At 40.5% G+C, this 22,639-nt stretch overlaps 1 protein-coding gene across 1 annotated transcript in view; it reads left to right on the top strand.

Moving 5' to 3' along the window:
* Positions 1-12,046: 12,046 nt before the first annotated feature.
* The window catches only part of ncam2 (neural cell adhesion molecule 2), a gene marked incomplete at both ends in the record, with an annotated part of 207,715 nt that continues 197,122 nt past the window's right edge, over positions 12,047-22,639 (top strand). Inside the window, one exon of the mRNA XM_080422596.1 lies at positions 12,047-12,098. Coding sequence (XP_080278722.1) covers positions 12,047-12,098 — 52 coding nt within the window. The remainder of the gene's footprint in view (positions 12,099-22,639) is intronic.

The raw sequence follows: 22,639 nt of genomic DNA, 5'->3' as shown, positions 1-22,639 counted from the left end.
ATTGGTTTTTCACTCACAAACAGTGACACTCCCATACATTTTTGTTGCAGACAACCACGGTTTTGGCCACAATAACTAAGAATACATATTTTAGAAATAACACTACAGGTACAAGTACCAGTGACACCCCTGTGCTTACATGAATGGTACAACCCTACCTAACAGTTTGATTTCAGGGAATCTACGACTAGTATCAAAGGCCAAAGGTTTTGACAAAATCCAACACAAAGGGATCTGCAAAATAATGGCAAATTAGCTTAGTTAATTAATTAATGAAGAGTGGCAAAATGTTCTCACATCAGAATAATGGGATTTATTTTCAAAAGTGGCACCAAAGGCCTGGAAAACAAAGTATGACGTTTTAAAATGGATTTTTTTCCCCTTCCAAACGTTGACCTATGACATCATTCTCCGATGTGAAGACAGCTGCTGTGTGAAGCCTTCCTGGGGGCTAAACCCCTCCGTGGGTTTGTTTCATTCCCTCACCCCTTTAGACCCATCTGACGAGCCATAGCTGACAGCACACTAATAGATGGTCTAATTAACATGGTGTCCAGGGGGGCTCATGCATGTGTTGCATAGCAAATGAGTTTTTATTTACAAACCGCAAACCAGCAAATACCCAGATGATGCACATATTTGTGCACAAATGTGTCTTCTTGAAAGGTAGTACTGTACGTACTCTGCACAAGCATTTTTCATGTCGAGACTTTGTCAGCATCTTTCATTATTAACCACATTAACCTAGATGTCCCTGTTTTGGGCACATTTTCAACATATTTAAACCTTTTTTCAAAATGTTTCAAAAGGTTAAAAAAAAGTAAAATAACACACACACTACAACCCATATTCTGGTCTGACACTTAAGTTAAAGTACAGATACTGTATCTTACAAGAAAATGACTCATGACTGTTAAAAGTGAATGTCACGGATTAAAATATCACTTGAGTAAAACGTATTTGATATTAACCCTATTTAACTATCAAGAGGAATTATGTGATATTAAATGTTCATTACTTACTTACTCGATTTTTCTCTCTCTGAGCTTTATAAAGTGTCCAAATTAACAGAAGTTCTGTAAAAAAGCCATTTGTCCCAAATTTGAGGGTGACGTCTTGAATACTCAAATTTCACAGTTAAGCTAATGAGAATCTCTCTTCACTTCAGTGAATTTGATTGTTGCTGGTGGGGAGTGGTGTATCTGCTGTAGTCATCTTGATTGGTAGCATACATACATGCCTACATGCATCATGCATGTATGCCATGCATATGTATGTATGTTATTATGTATGATGCATCCATCCATCCATCCATCCATCCACCCATCATCCATCCATCCATACTACGATGTGTGCATGCAAACATGTGTATGTTTGTACATACATACATACAGTACATACTGTACATACATACATACATACATACATACATACATACATACATACATACATACATACATACATACATACATACATACATACATACATACATACATACATACATACATACTGTACATACATACATACATACATACATACATACATACATACATACATACATACATACATACATACATACATACATACATACATACATACATACATACAGGGATGATGGAAGAATGGGAGATGAGCTGAGAAGAGGCGAGAGGAGAGGGATGAGGGGATTAGAGGGTGAGGGGAAGAGTAAGAGAAGGAGGAAGACAAGGGACTGATTTGTGATGAGCCTGTGGTAGCAGACACATTATGAGCCTCAAATGTGTCACCCACCTTGGAACCTTTATCCCTCAAATTTTGAGGGACAAAGATTCAAAGGTGGATGAACCATGGGTTTTTGGCTTGGGGTCCTTGGATCATGGCCAAGTGGATGACATAGAAGATTATACAAAGCATGAATGACTGGTAGACATGGCGAGGTATATAAACACCGTACTGACTGGCACGAGGGGAGGAGATAAGGGAAGAGTTGTTATCAGAAGTGATTGGTATCAGGTGCGTGTGGGAGAAGTTATCAGACGGTCATCATACAGTAGGTGAGTGAGGGGAGATGACTCTTTACAGGTGTACATAATATCGTTCCAACTCCATTAACCACTTGAACCCTAGCGTCCCTATATATTCCAGGCCCGATATGCTGTGAAAATAACAGCTCTACGAGCTTGTACATATATAAGAGATTTGGGGCCCTATCTTACGTAATGGGAAAGCGCATTGCGGGTCCTCAGACCTCCCTCTATGCCATTTGGTGTAGAGGGAGAAAAGGAGGGGGGGCCAAGCCCGTAGTCCTGAGGGACTCTTGTCAATGAAGTATATAGGCCCAGGGTACACTGCAGGTGGGTTAAAAGAACAAAAACCTGTAAAACTGCAGCTGTCAGGGTTCAGTCTTTAACCCCAAGGACATTCTGACAGGACATGTGGTGGTGATGGACGCCTGGGTTTTTTGGGAGATAAAACCTCTGGCCTTTCAGTTACTGTACTGGACAGCCTCTCTATCTACGAGGCCTCCTTGGAGCCATGGTCATATAACTGTGTACATCCAATGAAGCCAGGGTTTATGAGTGATCTGTGTTTGTGTGCAGTGAACAAACACGACAACATAACAAGCACTGAAGAAGCACCTTGATGTCCTCACAAGAATAGAAAGATGAAGCAACGAATAATAGTGAAAGTGAGTCGGTGGTCCTCACGCCTTACCTGTGTGTGTGTGTGTGTGTGTGTGTGTGTGTGTGTGTGTGTGTGTGTGTGTGTGTGTGTGTGTGTGTGTGTGTGTGTGTGTGTGTGTGTGTGTGTGTGTGTGTGTGTCCTGTATGCCCCTGTGTTTTATTAGTAAGAGGCTTTATGAGTCCTCTCTGCTGACCACATACTGCACACTGCTGTGCTGACTCAGGAGGCGGAGCTATGGTCACTCAATCAGATCAGTCTTTAGGGTGTCTCCTCTTGGACAAACATTGCAGACTGAATTTGGGCCCTGGACACTGTCGCTATAACTGAAACTATATGGTTTCTTTAGCCTTTAAAACACATGACATGTATGGACACACGCACGCACGCACGTGCGCGCGAACGCACGCACGCCTGGCTTATAAACTTGATAAGATGATGAGTACTCTTAACAGTAGGATTACGTTTACAGTAGGCTATATGCAAGTTAGGCATACTAGGCAATAAGACTTCTTTGAAGTACAACTTTCAGCCATAGTGTACTGTAAGTGGATACCCCCTTTCTGTTGTCAAATCTTGAATGAATGGTTGAAAATCATGGAGACTTGGGTGCCTGGTGGCTCAGCCAGTAAGTGCAGCTCCTGGGTTCAAAATCTACCCCAACTTACCATGTCTTTCTTCTCTCTCTGCCCTTTAATCTACACCTATCTGAAATAAAGAATAAATGTTGAAATAATAAATCACGGAGGCTTGTGACCCTGCAAATCAAACCAAATTTTCAATACAAATACCAAAACAGTGTTGTTAGGATTAATGTTGTAATTTTCTACTGAAACTGACACACTTCTAATGTTTTCTGCCTAGGGAGTGAAGTAATTTGTAGTACTTATTGCAGGACTGCAGGAGGGAAACGTGGTTTGCTGGCAGGTTGTATAAAACTAATTTACTAACATAATCAGCACAGACCCCCAACCCCAACACAACTCAGAATACAGGAACAGTAATAACTGGCATTTCGTCTCTTTCCTCACAATGCAATAGGATTTACTTATTGAATGTAGGTTTTAGCTGTGTAGCTCATGAACAAAGCTGCATAAAGCTGGTGATCAGTGGTCACGCCCCTACAGGTAAAATATGGACGGCATCATCCGTGCATTGACAAAACTGTCACGTTGACTGTGAAGTGAAGTGACCGTCTACCTAATTTGTCCAAAAGGAAACAGTGATGTTTTATTTCTATATCTACATCTATATCTTTTATTTCTATATCTATAAGTGCAGAATTGCCTCACAAGAACAATGTTGGTGCTGGGGGGGGGGGGGGGGACCTCAGTCCTTGGGTGGCGCTGTTTGAAATGTAAACAATGAGCGTGTAGATGGATACAGCGAGGCTGAAACTTTTTGGGGATAATCAGAACTTCTCACATTACATTACATTATATTACCTTACATAGGCCTACTGTACAAGAGGGTTATCACAAATATTGCTTATTTCAGCTTTAAACTCTGGAAATGGTCACAACCATTATCACAATGCATTTCACAAAATAAAATAAATCTGCTATAGTGCAAACTCAGCCATCTGCTGTTTATTGCCATCAGGTAATGGCATTTTAACACCCACATCCATACACTGTACTGTATATTATGTATTTACTTCAAACACTGTGACTTAAGAGTAACAGTTTGAAATGTCTGATGTAGGTACAGTAGTGACCATGTGTTAATTTGGGAGCATATATTTCCTTCAGCCCGATGTTCCCTCAGCTCTATGTTCCCTCAGTGCTCTATGTTCCCTCAGCTCTATGTTCCCTCAGCCCTATGTTCCCTCAGCTCTATGTTCCCTCAGCTCTATGTTCCCTCAGCCCTACAGTATGTTTTCCTCAGCCCCACATGTACAGTATGTGTTCCCTCAGCCCTACGTGTATATATGTTCCCTCAGCCCTATGTTCCACCAGCCCACCAGTATGTTTCCTCAACTCTATATTCCCTCAGTCATATGTTCCCTCAGCCCTACTGTAAGTTCTATTCCCTCAGATCAGTACCTCCACCAGTGAGATACTGGTGTCTGCGGCCCTGTGCGTGCGTGCGACTTCGGGTATGGCTTTGTAAGGGCCTGGCCTTCTCCGGGGGGCACCTTTTCTTCAGGGGGCAGTGGGAGACCCTTCCTTTAAGGGACACCAACAGCGCATTATGCATGTTATGAGGGCTGTCTCTGATGTTGAGAGAACATGCTGTAGGCATGACCCTGCTTATGTTGTGGATATATCCCCTCTCAGTCTGTTTGAGTTTTTCCTGCCATGTGTTTTTTGAATTAATGGCAAAAAAGTCATAAAAAAGCTGTCACAACAATCCACTGTTAGTTGAACATACTGCAGTGTACAGTGAAGTGTGTGTTGTTGGGTTATACACGTTGCTAAAGTGAAGATGTTTTGTTTGTTTTCTTGAAGGTGGTGGTTCTTATCCTTAGCTTTGGCAAATACTGAATGTTCTCTTCTCCTCACACTAAAGAGAAAATAGACTTGAGGCAATGATGTGTTGCTTCATTCAAGTTTTTTTGAGGGAATGAAACTGACACATGGGGCTCATCATCTCTTAAAGGGAAATATATTTAAGGAAAGTGTTTTGTGGTGTTTTTGTTTTCTTGCCTTTACTTTGGGGAGAACTGTGAAGAGAAGAAAAATGTAATACATTCTGAAGCACAGTGGGTTTTCCCAATCCAAAGAGCCACGCAGCACAGAAGCACTCAGCTGCCTGTGCAGCAGAAAAGGCCTATACTACTGTATAATCCTACTATATAAAAGGAAGAAAACTATCCATCCTAATCCATTTTCCTCCTTAATGGGTTGACCAATCCATCTGGAATTGCACATGGCCATTGGCCCTTGGCATATGCATGGACTGACAAAGCTGATTTTCCCAGGCAGGGACTGATTGAAGATTATTTTCAATTTGTGTCTCAAATTCGTGAACTCCATCCGTTCTCATTCATTTTTTCTGTTCAGTGGGTTAGCCAATCGATGTGAAATTGCATATGTGCATTGACGATTGGCATATGCAGTCACTTTTTGTACTTTTCGTTTATACGTTTATTAGCATTATTGCCATGGCTATGGGATCTGTAGTCACGGTCATGGTCCAAAGTCTACATGTAGTTGGGGTGCGCACATCCCTGGCTATGGGCTATTGTTGAATGAAGATCTAACAGTAACAGATGTAATAAAAAAGCACTCAGCTGCCTGTGCAGCAGAAAATAGAACCATGGCATGTTGTATGAAGATATACAGAAATGCAGATGTGGCCATGGGAAAAGATCCACTTTTTACAGCATAATAGTTGAACTCCTGCTGTGATTTGGATTCATCCACATGGGGAACTGTTAAGAAAAAATAAGTTATGCGCATGCATTGTTCAGTCCTGAGTAGTAAGGAGGGATGTTCTGTGAAGAGTATATACATAATATATATATTAGTAATATATATATATATAATATAACATTTTGCTTCTGTATTAAGAGTCAAGAGACCGTTTTTAGTAAGTTGTGAAACAGGTAAAGGACAGATAGATACAAGGAAGGATGCATTATTCATGCACAAAGTCTTACTTTTATGATACCCATGCCCACCACTGAACTTCCAACATAATCAGTTGAACCCAGGTTCCTATTATAATTTATTATCTACTAAATGATAAATGGCTCTTCAGTTAGCAATGTAGTCTGTAGTGTGTTCATACAGAGGCTAAGATATTTATTTGTGCGGCGTGATTACATACAAAGTCAATGCAAAAACATAAAGTGATGCATGCAATGAGGTGAAATGGGTGACGTGAATGCGTAAAATGTGTTTCTTCCTCGTCTTTGCTCAAGTTGAAACATTGCTTCCCAATGAAGCAAGCAGGTTACATATCCTGTCATACAGTTCTGGTTGTATCATATAGAGCACCGAAGTCTGACGAAATTTACGCATCCTACCTGGGTTTTTTTTCCCCCGTGACTCTTATGGATATGAATCATCAACTGACGGTGAGAAAACGCTAATGTTACTTCCGCCGAATTAGTTACATTTTCGCCAGAAACAGACTGTATCAAATATGAGCGACTGATCATAAACGATACAGAGCCACCTCCCTGACAATATCGCCGAGACAGTTTGCTTATTTTTGGACCACAATTCTTATATGAGACGATTCTAAGATGACCCAATGTTATTCTCCATAGATAAATTACTTTACGACCCACGGGATGAACGAGTGACGTCAGGACTTCTGTACTCTATGTCAGGTATATTTCCATGTTCTTGTGTGCACACTGGGCTGGCAGTGTAAACACCAGTACTGACTTGCTGTAAAGTATGTCTCTCTGACTCTTCCTTGACTCTGTAGTCTGCAGTAATTGGATGTTCAATTTCCTCATTCTTTTTTATCTTACTGAGTTCAACACCCCAGAACTTTTCCAATTCTCTGCTGTGCACGTCGAGTTGCACAGTGAATGCTGTTAAACCCTTTTGACTCATCTTTAGACACTTGTTCCAGTGTGATGATTTGTGTTAGTATACAATGTTCTGTGGCGGTACAATTCTGTCAAAACATTTACAGAATGGCCATTGTGTTTTTCGGTGCGGTATAAAAATATCAGATTGTATGAATGGAAATAATGGGCTTGCACACGATGTGCAGAGCTTCGTTGCTGAATACTGAATTAGGCTGAAAGACGTTATATCTGTCAAACATGGAATAAAATGATCTATTCAGCAAAAAAGCTCTATTCATCACTTGCAACCTCATTATTTCCATTGAGCAAACGTATGTCATGCATAAGGCATTTACAAGGGTGTAACAACACAATTTCTGCTAAAATATATAATGCAAATGTTGGTAGTAACATTCTGTTGTCTATATTGTGCACTTTTTTAAGTTTTCAAGGTAATATTATCGTATATTATCATCTACACAGTACATTTCTATAGGATAAAACAGAGCTCAATATTACTTTATGAGCATTACAAAACATATAGGGCTACACTTTTATATTGTCAGTCTAGTCATGTGTGTTAAGCTTTTCTTTGAGAAGATTACAATCACATTATCTAGCACTGTCAAAAATCTTTATGCAATTATTTCAAATTAAATCTCCTAGCAGAACATCTTAGACATCTTATCAGACATGTCTGATAAGATGAGATAAGATCAGATTAGATACCACAAATCCTCTGCACCCACCCTTTCTAAAACAGGCCCATGTTGTACTGAAACAGACTAGCTTGCATGAATTCTGTGTTGTTTTCTGTGTTAGTGAGGCGACATGAAACCATAGCAATACCCCAGTATATCTCAGCAAATAATAACATTGCCTGCTGGTTAATTGTGCATAAATACTGCATGAATACAGACTTTAGATGTCCTTCAAGAACTAGCCGCTAATATTGCTGAACATTAGTCGTCCCGTGATGTATTATTTCTGCCAGTTACTTAATTAATATTCTATGAAAAAAGGACGATTTCTTTATTGAGGGTAGTAGGGTATTGTTTTGGTTGCTATTATGCAAATATTTGCACTGGTGCACATTACTTAATATTATTTTCAATTCTGGTTACAGAATAACATGTGTTATTTAAGGAGACATATTTTTACACTAATTCAAACCCAGTCCCCTTTGCGTGTGGCCTTCTTTTTACACTAATTCAAGCCCGGTCCCCTTTGTGTGCTTCCTACTAGATCAGAGCTAGCCCTGAAACATGACTGTCATACCATGACAGTCATGGTAAAAGTTGTGTTCTATTTTTTCACATTGCCATCTCTCACATAAACATAAACGTTCAGATTTCAAATATAAAGTGCTTACCACCGAGCCACGGATGTTACAAGGCGATGCGGACCGCGATGAGTACCCGTATCTCCCGTATTGTTCAATAAAAAGCATTTTAATCCCATCGCCGGCCATTTTTTTTTTTTTTTTTTTTTTGTAATGTATCAGAGTGCAATACACCTCCCAACCATTAGTGTCGCATGGTTGAAAGTATCGGAGACAATTTGGAGAAAATGGCCGGCGATGGGATTAAAATGCTTTTTATTGAACAATACGCGAGGTACGGGTACTCATCGCGGTCCGCATCGCCTTGTAACATCCGTGGCTCGGTGGTAAGCACTTTATATTTGAAATCTGAACGTTTATGTTTATGTGAGAGATGGCAATGTGAAAAAATCGAACACAACTTTAGACCAGGGGGACTCGGCACCATGACGCTTGTATACAAGCGTCATGTGAACCATGGCTAGATCAGAGCCAATAAGCAGTTGTCCAATTCTCTCCCAACTTGGGACAAAAATCCCTCATGGCTCTGCCTAGGTTACCATCTACTTTTCCACCTTCGTCGTACATTGCACGATGTGCAGTTAATATGAAACTAATTATTACCCAATACTTTTGCAGTTCACTTCCGCATGTGCTCCAACCCCCCAGCCCCCCCCCCCCCCCACACACACACACACACACACACACACACACACACACACACACACACACACACACACAACACATTGAAGAACGCACGCTCAGTGTTGCCATGTTCGCTAATTATAAGCGACTTTGGCTTACTTTTGAGAGCGAGATTCAGCAGTGTTGCCATGTCTGCTAATTATAAGCGACTTTGGGCTACTTTTATAAAATGGTCTCTCTCTCACACACACACCTTGCGTGATTACCTACAGGACTGTACACAATGGGGGAGGGGTAGTGAGTTGATAACAAACACAAGAGAGCGCGGCACAACACGTTGAAGAATTGAAATAAGCAGCAGTATTTCTTAGCAATTAAAGCAAGTAAGTTAAATTAAATAATTACCCTGTTCTCCTGCAGCGAATGACAGATAGAGACCTCCATATGGCCATATCAGTTGGATCACTGGTGCAACGTAGCTGTGAGGTGGCTGTGAGGTGGATGTGAGATGCAAAGTGGACGCTACGTCACCCTAGATGTGAGGGCCGTGAAGCGGCCTGAACTTCTAGTTAAATGAATTGATAAGGTCTCAAGAAAATATGAGAATCTCAGGAAGATATAAACCATCTCATGGAGTAATGTTGCGGTACCAACTAACTGTTATCAGCACAAGACCACAAGATCTTCCACTTCGAAGTGACACCAAAGAAACCTCTGGTGTCTTTTTGCTACAAAGCATGTTGAATGATGCAACTCATTGCAACAGGAGACTGGTGCTTCCAAGGCTTATGTGCTTTTAACACAGTTGGATATACTGTACCGTACCATCACAGCACTTATTTGCCTTTTGTGCATTTTTTTTCAAAGCTACTATATAGAAAGCAAGTAATTGATATAATGGAACTATGTCAGATTTCATAAAGCTGAAATCCAGAACTTATTTTAATGAATAAAACATATTTTCAACCAATCTCTATATTAGAGTATTTCATACAAAAATGACTTGCACTGTATGTTGCACATTTGCAGTGGTTGGCACACTTGGCGGTATAGTCTCCCTACTATTCCATTGAGAAATTTAGAACACCTACTGGTTGACAAGTAGTACTGCCTGAAGCTCATAAAACCCATTATCGCCCCTGGTCAAGCAGGAATTACCTCTTGATTCATGAAAAGGAGATTTAATATAAAAAAAACAGTATTACACACATAAGCTCCTGTTTTGATTACCACCATTGAGAAATTAGTTTTTAGCCTCAGACCCTTGATGCATCACTCACCATGTTCAGGTGAACCTGCAGCCTCAGACCTCCATGCATCACTGTGTTCAGGTGAACCTGCCACCTCCGATCTCCATGCATCCCTGTGTTCAGGTGAACACACTGCCTCAGGCCTCAATGCATCACTCACACTAGAGGAAAGGCCATGGGGTCACCAAAAATCAGTGAGGTTCGTCCTTCAGGAAGCATGAATGCACTCAGCAAGTCCCATGACAATCCAGGCAGTATACGAGACCAACATGTTGGACTGATCGACTGATCGACATCATTTTCCTAGTCATAGAGCCCTGCCACTAGTGGGGCTAAAAATCAATGAGTTCAAGTAGAGTCTCATACGTAGCCTCTCCCCCAAGTGTATCTGCTTAGGGCTTCTCCAAACAAAATATTTGGGATCCAGCTGGTTTAGTCATAATTTCAAATGAAAAGTTGTTATTCTGTGCAGTCATAATGAACTATTAATTATGATGCATAAAAGTTACAGTCCATGTCATCATGAATATCTCATTCCAGCCAGCGGACAAAGGGAGGCAACCCTGGATAATAATTACACCTCTTACATAGAGGGAGAAATCTGAGAATATTGAGTGTCTCATAAGGTTTTTAATGTTGTAAAATGATATAGTTATGGAAGGTGATATAATTGCACTCCTACAGTAAATCATAAAATATTAACTGTCTTAATCTAGTAAAATTATAGTTATGATGCCATAACCGCTAGCTACTCCTTATATATAGTAAATCATAGAAGATTAAATGTCTATTAATGCAGTAACATTATAGTTATGATATAACTGCACTCCAGTAATTAAAATGTTTCTGCAGTGCATTCACTTAATGATTAAGCTTTGTCCACTTGTGCATTAAGGTGAAACTGAACACAACCTGAGCTGATGATGTCACACCACCAGTTTTCCTTCCAGGCTTTTTTCTACTTGTCCAAATAGGAGCTATCATGATTTTTCCTATCTCCACCATCACCACAACTTCTCATTCTCAACACTATATGCATGCACATTAGAACAAAACCCTATGTTTGATCACACACGTTTAACCACTTAAACCCCAGCATCCATATTGTGGGGAAAGCCTTAGCAGAAAATAGCAGATCGACAAGCTCGGTTGCATTGTGAGCTTGTCAATCGGCTATTTTCCAGCGAAAGCTTTCCCCAAAGTAACAGAAAATAGAAAATACACTAGAGAGCCCTGTGGGACTCGGCTCAACCATATGGGGTTTAAGTGGTTAAGATCTTGTTTGAACCACACTCTTCTTTATTTCCCCCCTGCAAAACAGTAACATCCTCATTAAGAGTGTACAGTACAAATACAACCAAATTAGCCCTTGCCCATTTGAAACTCTGGGAGTGGAAACGAAACTAAATGGACCCTATTTTGGTTCCATTTTCTACACTCTCAGAGTTGACTGTGCGCAGAGTATAGGGTTGGGTGGGTGGGGGAGAAGGGTGCTGAGGAGGAGGAGAGGCTAGAAGAGAGCAGTCACATCAGTCCGTCACCAGAAGCTCCAGGCGGTGGATAAAAAAGCATAGAGAGAGTCAGTGTGCGTCGCGTCGCCCCCGTGGATTTTAATTTACAACAGAACTTTGAATTTTACGAACAGAGATCCCGTCCAAGCCGAACACACAAGGAACGCTGTCCGTGACCGCTTCGAAAATGATCCTCAAACTCGTGTACCTCCTCGGGATGTTCGTCTGCGGCATTCAAGGTAAAAAAAAGAAATCATCTTTCTCTCTTTTTGTGACTTTGTTTGTGCACAAGTTGCGTTATCCGTTGATCCGCATGCTGCTTGTTCATGTGGAGAGAACTGAGAGAACAGGGGCGGATTGTTTTAACTACCCCTGGTGTTTTGTTGTTCAAGCACGTCTTTACGAGAGGCTGGAACGTTTGCTTTTCCTGTTTAATGTGAACTGGCCGAGTTATGTGGTCTCCATTAGTTCCATGTATTTATGTGATCTCCATATAGTTCCATGTATTTATGTGATCTTCCATGTATTTGTGATCAAGGCTGATGAGAGAGAGACACTTAAGTTATGGTTATGGATTTTGCGGGGTCTGATGTCCTCTGGTTTATTGAAGAAAAATCTGTAAGGTGTGTTAACTCGCAGGAACAGAGAGTTTTACTGTTGTTGGTAGGAACTGTTCGCGTGCACCTGTCTCTGTCTATCCTCTGATTGTTTGTGAGGAGGCAGGACTGACCAGCAGGCAGACAGGAGAGTGAGTCATGACAGTGGTGGAAGAAAGTAGCTACTCCGCTTTGTACTTAAAAGTATTCGCATTAAAATATACTTAAGTACTGAAAGTAAAAGTAGCCTCATTATGCAGAATTTCCCATTTTCACTTCAAAATGTATTAAAAAAATATTTTGAAACTGCAGATCTACAAGCTCACAACGCATTGAGCTTGTAGATCTGCTATTTTCAAGTGGCCGAAATATATATACGCCTGAAGTGGTTGGTGTGTGTTTTGTAATAATAATCAAAATCTACAATGTAACTAAAGTTTTCAAATAATTGTAGTGGAGTGAAAGTACAATATTTGCCTCTGAGATGTATTGGAGACAGAAGTAAAAGTACTGGAAACTAGAAATACTCCAGTATAAATACCTCAAATTGGACTTAAGTACAGTACTTGAGTAAATGTACTTAGTTACTTCACACCACTGGTTCATGGATAAACCAAAGTGAATATTTCATCATCCATGTTTCTGTGCCTGATTTCTGTGCCTGTGATTTAGTGTAGCACGGTGGTTTCCACGACCCCCATAACTCTGAGAGTGTACAAATGGAACCAAATGGACCCTTACGGGTCCATTTGTACACTCTCAGAGTTACACACCCGTAAGGGGCCATTTAGTAGCCCATGAGGGTCCCTGGACCCCAACTTTAGACCCACTGGTGTAGCAGAGTGTTTCCAGTGAGCCAACATGCACAATATCAGCAGCACCCTGACTCTGTTTGACCAGAATGGAACAGAGCCTTCATTAGTATCATTGGCAACACCTGTGAATGTCTTCCCACTATGGCTTCTGTGCATAGAGCCTATTCCTGGCGCACAACGGCAGGTGGCAGTAGAGCGCACTGCAAAGGCTGTTTACTGGACAGCGCAAACATTGACTCAAAATAAATGCCTCCGTCCCAAAGGCTCTCTTGTGGATCAATCCATGAGATTTCAATGTCTTTCTTTATAATGTAATTTGATTTCCAAGTGCAGGGAATTAAACTGGTTACTTTTTCTGTTTAAAGGTAGGCTATATAAGTATTTAGTATTCTTTTGGTTAAAATAAAACGTTGTTTTCTATAATATTATGATAGTAATCATTGCCACAGAGTGTTTGTTCAGTAGCAGGAGCTTCCCTGTCTCTCCAGCTCTTTAATAAACAGAAATTTAATTTTTTGGTGGGTTGCCAATTTCAGCCAATCAGGAGAGAGGGAGAGTACCCATTTATCAGCTCTGTATTCTATCAGTATATTCCAGTTCCACTTTTGTCTGCTCATTTCTTTGTGTCATTACTTCCAATTTCACTTGTTAATCCTGCATTCTGTAAGAGTTCTCTCTCCTGACTGGATAAAATTGGTATCCCGACCTGAAAATGCTGTTTTCTGTTTACTAAAGAGCTAGGGAGACGGGGAATGATTACTATCAGAATATAGAGCTATTTAACAATTATTCTAACAAAAAAATCACTTACCATACATTAAGAAAGGAGAAAAAAAAATTAATGCTCATCTAGACTAGAGCACATTAGTCACCACATTAAACAAGTAAAAATAGCATTTTAAGTGAAATATTCACTCTTTGGTAGCCAGGATGAAGTGACTGAGGGGATGGTTGAAAATGGCGAGGGGGGCAAATATTTGTTTATGTAGTAAATAAAACAATAGGTTATCATAGTTTCAGTATTGTTGCCATTGCAATACAGCATCACATCGAACAAATCTGTGGCCTATCATGTTATCAAGACAATACAAACTGTTTAGAGCATGTACAAATCCTGCAGAAATGTTTCTAATAAGACCCGTTGGCTTCCGTAATGGACATTTTGTAGGCTGATAAGTCATTGTCCCAAACCTTCAGGTCTATGTCAGTGAATAGCCAATAAGATGACCTCATACCATCAGTGTAAGAAGAACTAAATATTGTTTCTGCTCACCTTTCATGGGTTCAAGGTTGAAAGTTAACTTCATTCATTACCCAATATGAAATGATTGGTATCACTTGCTATGCATCCCATGTCTATAATGCATTATAAACATGTATAAAATGCACTATAAACATACTTATAATGCATTATAACCTGCTTATTCATTATATTTGTCAGGCACAATAAACAAGACCTACAAATACTATAATGGTTAATACAGAAATGTTCCCTGTTCCCCAGTTTATTGTGAGATCTTCAGTTTCCTCAAGACAAGGTTTATGTAGAAGCAACGTAGGCTACAGTATCTTTGCATATGTCATCTGTTCTGCTCCTTCTGGTTCATTTTCAATCCCACTTCACTCTGTTGACGCTGCAGTTACTTGAGTTTACATCCCTGAAGCTTTATGTGCATGGCTCTTTCCTGATGCTTAGCTAAATGAATGATGTGCTTGTCATGGCTCACCAGAGACACTCCCAAGACGATGTCAAGTGGCAAAATTAAGCTCAATTTATACTCCTTCGCACTATGTGGTCGCTTGCCGAAGAGAACAGACCTTACAGCTAATAAGTTAGGCAAGCAACACTGCTGTGTGACGAAGTATAAATTAGCCATTAAGATATTTCTGTGGATCACCGTTGTGGGAAGAAATGTCAGTGACTCAGGGTTTAAAAGATTTATGCCCCCGGTGCTCAAGTGACTCCCCGTGCACAGTGAGCACGGGCTTAAGCATGGATTTGTGGTCTGCTTACATGCTGTAGTTCATGTACGTGTTCACATTCACACAAGCAACAAGCAGCTTCTCACACACATCCACATGCAGCGCACAGCTGTAAGCCACCCGAATAGAAGCATCACAGTCGCATATTTATGAGGACATTGACAGAGTGGTTTTAATAAGAATACTTTTCTGAAATTCACACCGCTAGCCCAGCAGCAAGCAACCCTCTCTCTATAAATAAACCTCCCTCGACGATCATTTCCAGCCTCACGCTTAAAAACGCAGTACTTGGAGCGGCTGGACGCTGCGGTTCCTTAACATTATGCAACTGCACTTAAGTCCAATTAAAAACATGCAAAGCTCTTTGCAATAAGATATGGCCTGTGTCCTGGTCGTGCGAGGTGTAATTGATTGTGTTATTTGGTTAACAGAGCAGGAAGGGGGACGCGTATAGCATAGAGTCAGTGTGTGTGTGTGTGTGTGTATGAAAATGGAATCGTCCCCTGGAGGAAGCTGTGAATGAGAAATCAATTTAAGGAACGGCTGGAGTCAGCAGGCCATGTGGGCCCTTTAGCACCCAATCCAGTTAAGTTCAGAGTGCGCCCCCATTTTGCATTTTGTCATAGAGATGTAGCCAGTATAGATGTCCGGCTTTTTCCTGCCGGCTTGCATAAACTTGAACGGCATTTTGAGTCGGAACAATAGCTAGGTCTGCATTTTTTTTAAAAGAAGTTGCAGTGGGTGATCTGGAAACTAGCTGGCTTGGAGAAACAATCACTGTTCTCTATAAAAGTGATCCTCAAGCTTTTTAATTTCAAGGACCCCCAGTTTGATATGCATAAAGCCACAAACCTCTGAGACACAATCTACACTGTAAAATCCTCAGTGTTAATCTAACTCTGAGACTGTACCTTTTTATATAGTAGGTCTTATAGTGCGTGCCAAAAATCCTGAAGGGGGCGTCAACAAGTGTCATTTGGTAGCGGCGGACATCTTTGTGGGGTATAAACAGGTTGCCTTAACTTTGCCCCCCACCAGTATGTCTGCAGCTACTATGCCACACCCCCCCGTGGTGACAACACGTTGGCAAGCACTATAGGTCTCTGTAACTCTTCAGTGACAGATCTATAAGGGTCCATTTGTTTCCTAACTATCAATAATTTAACCTATTAAGACTATATGTTGTTATACCTTTAAAACCAGGAAAGCATCTGTGTCATTTTAGGATTTTAAAAAAATATCTGAAAAAAAAATAGAAGATTTTCTGAAAACTTAGGTTAGATGGCGTTTTTAAAATCAGTCTCAGGTCTAAATTGGTTAAGCTGGGGACCCTCTGGAACCGCCTCAAGGACCCCTGGGGGTCCCTGGACCCCACACTGAGCATTCATCACAGAAGAACAATTAATAAATACGTGTCAGTGTCAATATTATTGTATGAATATTTCGATTGGTCAGTGAATATCTTCATTAAATATGTATTCATATTTAGATTTGTCAGTGAATATCTTCATTAAATATGTATGAATGCTTAGATTTGCCAGTGTACATCTTCATTAAATATATGAATATTGAGTGAATGGGCTCATCAACAATATCCCAGGTGAAATCTAAATACACAAGTCAGTTATTTCTCTTTGTTTACCAAAAATAAACAAAGAATGATTAAAATGTTCCCTTGGCATAAATACTTAGTCAGAAGTAAATTTCTCGGTTTCATCTTTCAACACTAATGGAAGCAGCTGTTTTCAAAGTTTTTCGGTGTTTGCTAGGGAGTAAAGACACACACAGTGTTTTTTTAAATAGTACTATTGACCTACAGCCCCCGATTGTAAACATTCATACACTTTCCTTTACATTACTTTACATTACCAGTCACTACCATGTTGCTGGTTAAAGCTGCAATACGTAAGTTTAAGTCCTACCCGGGATTCAAAGGGGGTCTCCTGCATTAGAGACCAAACATCTACTGCTCATCCCTCCTTGTCCAGAGGAGATATTGGACTTATGAGCTTCATGCAGTACTCCTTGTCAACCAGTAGGTGCTCCAACTTACACCAGCGTCTAAATATTTCAATGGAAGAGTTGGGAGACCACCTCTAACCACTGCATATACAGTAGTTAGTAGTTACAGTATATAGTATTAAAGGATCTACACCATGAATTTAATTTTTTTTTTTGATATTTAATATCATATGGTGTATGTCCCTCAAACCTTTTTCAAAAGGTTTGAGCCTAAATCATCACTCAGATATACTCATCCCAAGTCAATTGTCTCTGGCTTATACAGCACTTTCAGCTGCAATACCAAAACGTCCTCTTGGGCAGGGGGGGCTACTGAGCAATTCTGTCTGGCCAGCATCAATGCAATGGCAATGCAAGTGTCATCACTTGCATTGCCATTCTGAAATGGCCTGTTCAGACACGCCCATTCTGAAAATCTCTGAAATGAGAATGAATGACTGAATGTTAAAAAAAAACACTGGGGACCCCAAAAAATACTAAAAAACAAAAAAAAAAGGAAATTCATGGTGTAGACCCTTTAACATACTCTACCACACAGATAAGTAAAATAATATTCATTCACATATGTTTCGGATATGCAGCTTTAAAAGACTGCTGGAGGAATGTAGCGTAAATAATTAGAATGGTGCTAGATTTTCAGGCTCAAAGGATGACAATAACGAAATGATTGGTATCACTTGCTATGCATCCCATGTCTATAATGCATTATAAACATGTATAAAATGCACTATAAACATACTTATAATGCATTATAACCTGCTTATTCATTATATTTGTCAGGCACAATAAACAAGACCTACAAATACTATAATGGTTAATACAGAAATGTTCCCTGTTCCCCAGTTTATTGTGAGATCTTCAGTTTCCTCAAGACAAGGTTTATGTAGAAGCAACGTAGGCTACAGTATCTTTGCATATGTCATCTGTTCTGCTCCTTCTGGTTCATTTTCAATCCCACTTCACTCTGTTGACGCTGCAGTTACTTGAGTTTACATCCCTGAAGCTTTATGTGCATGGCTCTTTCCTGATGCTTAGCTAAATGAATGATGTGCTTGTCATGGCTCACCAGAGACACTCCCAAGACGATGTCAAGTGGCAAAATTAAGCTCAATTTATACTCCTTCGCACTATGTGGTCGCTTGCCGAAGAGAACAGACCTTACAGCTAATAAGTTAGGCAAGCAACACTGCTGTGTGACGAAGTATAAATTAGCCATTAAGATATTTCTGTGGATCACCGTTGTGGGAAGAAATGTCAGTGACTCAGGGTTTAAAAGATTTATGCCCCCGGTGCTCAAGTGACTCCCCGTGCACAGTGAGCACGGGCTTAAGCATGGATTTGTGGTCTGCTTACATGCTGTAGTTCATGTACGTGTTCACATTCACACAAGCAACAAGCAGCTTCTCACACACATCCACATGCAGCGCACAGCTGTAAGCCACCCGAATAGAAGCATCACAGTCGCATATTTATGAGGACATTGACAGAGTGGTTTTAATAAGAATACTTTTCTGAAATTCACACCGCTAGCCCAGCAGCAAGCAACCCTCTCTCTATAAATAAACCTCCCTCGACGATCATTTCCAGCCTCACGCTTAAAAACGCAGTACTTGGAGCGGCTGGACGCTGCGGTTCCTTAACATTATGCAACTGCACTTAAGTCCAATTAAAAACATGCAAAGCTCTTTGCAATAAGATATGGCCTGTGTCCTGGTCGTGCGAGGTGTAATTGATTGTGTTATTTGGTTAACAGAGCAGGAAGGGGGACGCGTATAGCATAGAGTCAGTGTGTGTGTGTGTGTGTGTATGAAAATGGAATCGTCCCCTGGAGGAAGCTGTGAATGAGAAATCAATTTAAGGAACGGCTGGAGTCAGCAGGCCATGTGGGCCCTTTAGCACCCAATCCAGTTAAGTTCAGAGTGCGCCCCCATTTTGCATTTTGTCATAGAGATGTAGCCAGTATAGATGTCCGGCTTTTTCCTGCCGGCTTGCATAAACTTGAACGGCATTTTGAGTCGGAACAATAGCTAGGTCTGCATTTTTTTTAAAAGAAGTTGCAGTGGGTGATCTGGAAACTAGCTGGCTTGGAGAAACAATCACTGTTCTCTATAAAAGTGATCCTCAAGCTTTTTAATTTCAAGGACCCCCAGTTTGATATGCATAAAGCCACAAACCTCTGAGACACAATCTACACTGTAAAATCCTCAGTGTTAATCTAACTCTGAGACTGTACCTTTTTATATAGTAGGTCTTATAGTGCGTGCCAAAAATCCTGAAGGGGGCGTCAACAAGTGTCATTTGGTAGCGGCGGACATCTTTGTGGGGTATAAACAGGTTGCCTTAACTTTGCCCCCCACCAGTATGTCTGCAGCTACTATGCCACACCCCCCCGTGGTGACAACACGTTGGCAAGCACTATAGGTCTCTGTAACTCTTCAGTGACAGATCTATAAGGGTCCATTTGTTTCCTAACTATCAATAATTTAACCTATTAAGACTATATGTTGTTATACCTTTAAAACCAGGAAAGCATCTGTGTCATTTTAGGATTTTAAAAAAATATCTGAAAAAAAAATAGAAGATTTTCTGAAAACTTAGGTTAGATGGCGTTTTTAAAATCAGTCTCAGGTCTAAATTGGTTAAGCTGGGGACCCTCTGGAACCGCCTCAAGGACCCCTGGGGGTCCCTGGACCCCACACTGAGCATTCATCACAGAAGAACAATTAATAAATACGTGTCAGTGTCAATATTATTGTATGAATATTTCGATTGGTCAGTGAATATCTTCATTAAATATGTATTCATATTTAGATTTGTCAGTGAATATCTTCATTAAATATGTATGAATGCTTAGATTTGCCAGTGTACATCTTCATTAAATATATGAATATTGAGTGAATGGGCTCATCAACAATATCCCAGGTGAAATCTAAATACACAAGTCAGTTATTTCTCTTTGTTTACCAAAAATAAACAAAGAATGATTAAAATGTTCCCTTGGCATAAATACTTAGTCAGAAGTAAATTTCTCGGTTTCATCTTTCAACACTAATGGAAGCAGCTGTTTTCAAAGTTTTTCGGTGTTTGCTAGGGAGTAAAGACACACACAGTGTTTTTTTAAATAGTACTATTGACCTACAGCCCCCGATTGTAAACATTCATACACTTTCCTTTACATTACTTTACATTACCAGTCACTACCATGTTGCTGGTTAAAGCTGCAATACGTAAGTTTAAGTCCTACCCGGGATTCAAAGGGGGTCTCCTGCATTAGAGACCAAACATCTACTGCTCATCCCTCCTTGTCCAGAGGAGATATTGGACTTATGAGCTTCATGCAGTACTCCTTGTCAACCAGTAGGTGCTCCAACTTACACCAGCGTCTAAATATTTCAATGGAAGAGTTGGGAGACCACCTCTAACCACTGCATATACAGTAGTTAGTAGTTACAGTATATAGTATTAAAGGATCTACACCATGAATTTAATTTTTTTTTTTGATATTTAATATCATATGGTGTATGTCCCTCAAACCTTTTTCAAAAGGTTTGAGCCTAAATCATCACTCAGATATACTCATCCCAAGTCAATTGTCTCTGGCTTATACAGCACTTTCAGCTGCAATACCAAAACGTCCTCTTGGGCAGGGGGGGCTACTGAGCAATTCTGTCTGGCCAGCATCAATGCAATGGCAATGCAAGTGTCATCACTTGCATTGCCATTCTGAAATGGCCTGTTCAGACACGCCCATTCTGAAAATCTCTGAAATGAGAATGAATGACTGAATGTTAAAAAAAAACACTGGGGACCCCAAAAAATACTAAAAAACAAAAAAAAAAGGAAATTCATGGTGTAGACCCTTTAACATACTCTACCACACAGATAAGTAAAATAATATTCATTCACATATGTTTCGGATATGCAGCTTTAAAAGACTGCTGGAGGAATGTAGCGTAAATAATTAGAATGGTGCTAGATTTTCAGGCTCAAAGGATGACAATAACGGCTGTGGACATGACAAAACAAACACACATTTTATTGCTAAGAAGAAGGAAGGCAAACGTGAAAATATTGTCTCTGATTTTTGGCATCTGAGTTTTCCTTTAACATTAACAGTACGGGTCCTCCTCATCCATGGAAACTGACTGGCATGGTTCCATGATTGGACCTCGCTTCTCTGAGTCTGTGCCTCTCTATACGGGTCTGTCTGTGCTGATTCATATACGTGATGAAGGTCAGTTGCACCGAAACGTTGTTCTGTATTAAATACATTATCTTGTAAGTGAAGACATAATGCGGGACCTTTTTACCTTTTTCATGTTGGAATCTCTGAGTGTGAAAGTCCTTTTTTATTATGGAGGATTAGTGTTGCACCGTGTATAGAAGGTTTCAGGCCGTAAACAACAACACAGCTGTCCTGCCCAGAGAGGTGGGGTCTTAAGCACTGCTGAGTGCTTACTCTGCCTGAAGAGTACCGTGCATGGAACAAGAATGAACTGAAGAATACTGTAAAGCAGCGGGGGTTCGAATAAAGGGCTTCAAGTAGCACATTATATGTTGCCATTTAAATCACATTCAGGGAAGAACTGAGGCACAGAGCGAGAATGGTGGCGGGCCGGGAAGAAAGAGTCTATGTCCTAAAATGAATTCCGTTCAAGTGGATCTGTTTCCGTGGAGTGTCTTGAATTGTATATTCAGAGCCCGAGTCTCACTCTATGGTGTCGCACTGTGGCAGAATTAATAAAACATAATTTAATCTTGCCAAGACACAATTGAATCAGTCCAAACAGATGTGATTGGGGGAGACAGCTGCTGCATGTCTTGCAGGTGGTCTCCCATGGTTTACATGGCTTCAGAGAGGGGCAACGGCAGGGACCATTGGTAAATGCAGGTTTAACCAGGAAGCAAGCAAATGGACACTCAAAGTAACCACTGGTGACAACAAACCACTGGATTGACAGTGGTTTGTGGAGGAGGTGGTTCTCTCTGTTTCTCTCACTCTCTGTCCCCTCCTCTCCGCTTTCTTCATTGACCGTGCGATGCAAATACAATTGTGCATGAATGAATTCTAGGCTAAATGCACAGCACGTACGCACGCACACACCCTGTTGCTACTACAAAGCCCGTTCTCTGTGGAGTGTTACTGTGGGTTCTGATGAACTGAAACAGAGCGTTACTGTGGGTTCTGAATGATGAACTGAAGCAGAGAGTGAGTGTTGGTGTGGATTCTAAAGAATGTTAGCAGAGAATGTTAACCACTTGAACCCTGGCATCCCTATTCTTCGGGGGGGAGGACTGGGTGATAGCTGATCTACAAGTTGTCACATTCTCATTCTGTTATCCAGTTTGACAGTTTTTTTTAAG

Source organism: Gymnoscopelus braueri (assembly GCF_963280865.1).
Source record: "Gymnoscopelus braueri genome assembly, chromosome: 24".
Classification (NCBI taxonomy): domain Eukaryota; kingdom Metazoa; phylum Chordata; class Actinopteri; order Myctophiformes; family Myctophidae; genus Gymnoscopelus; species Gymnoscopelus braueri.
This window is presented reverse-complemented; position numbering and strand designations above follow the sequence as displayed.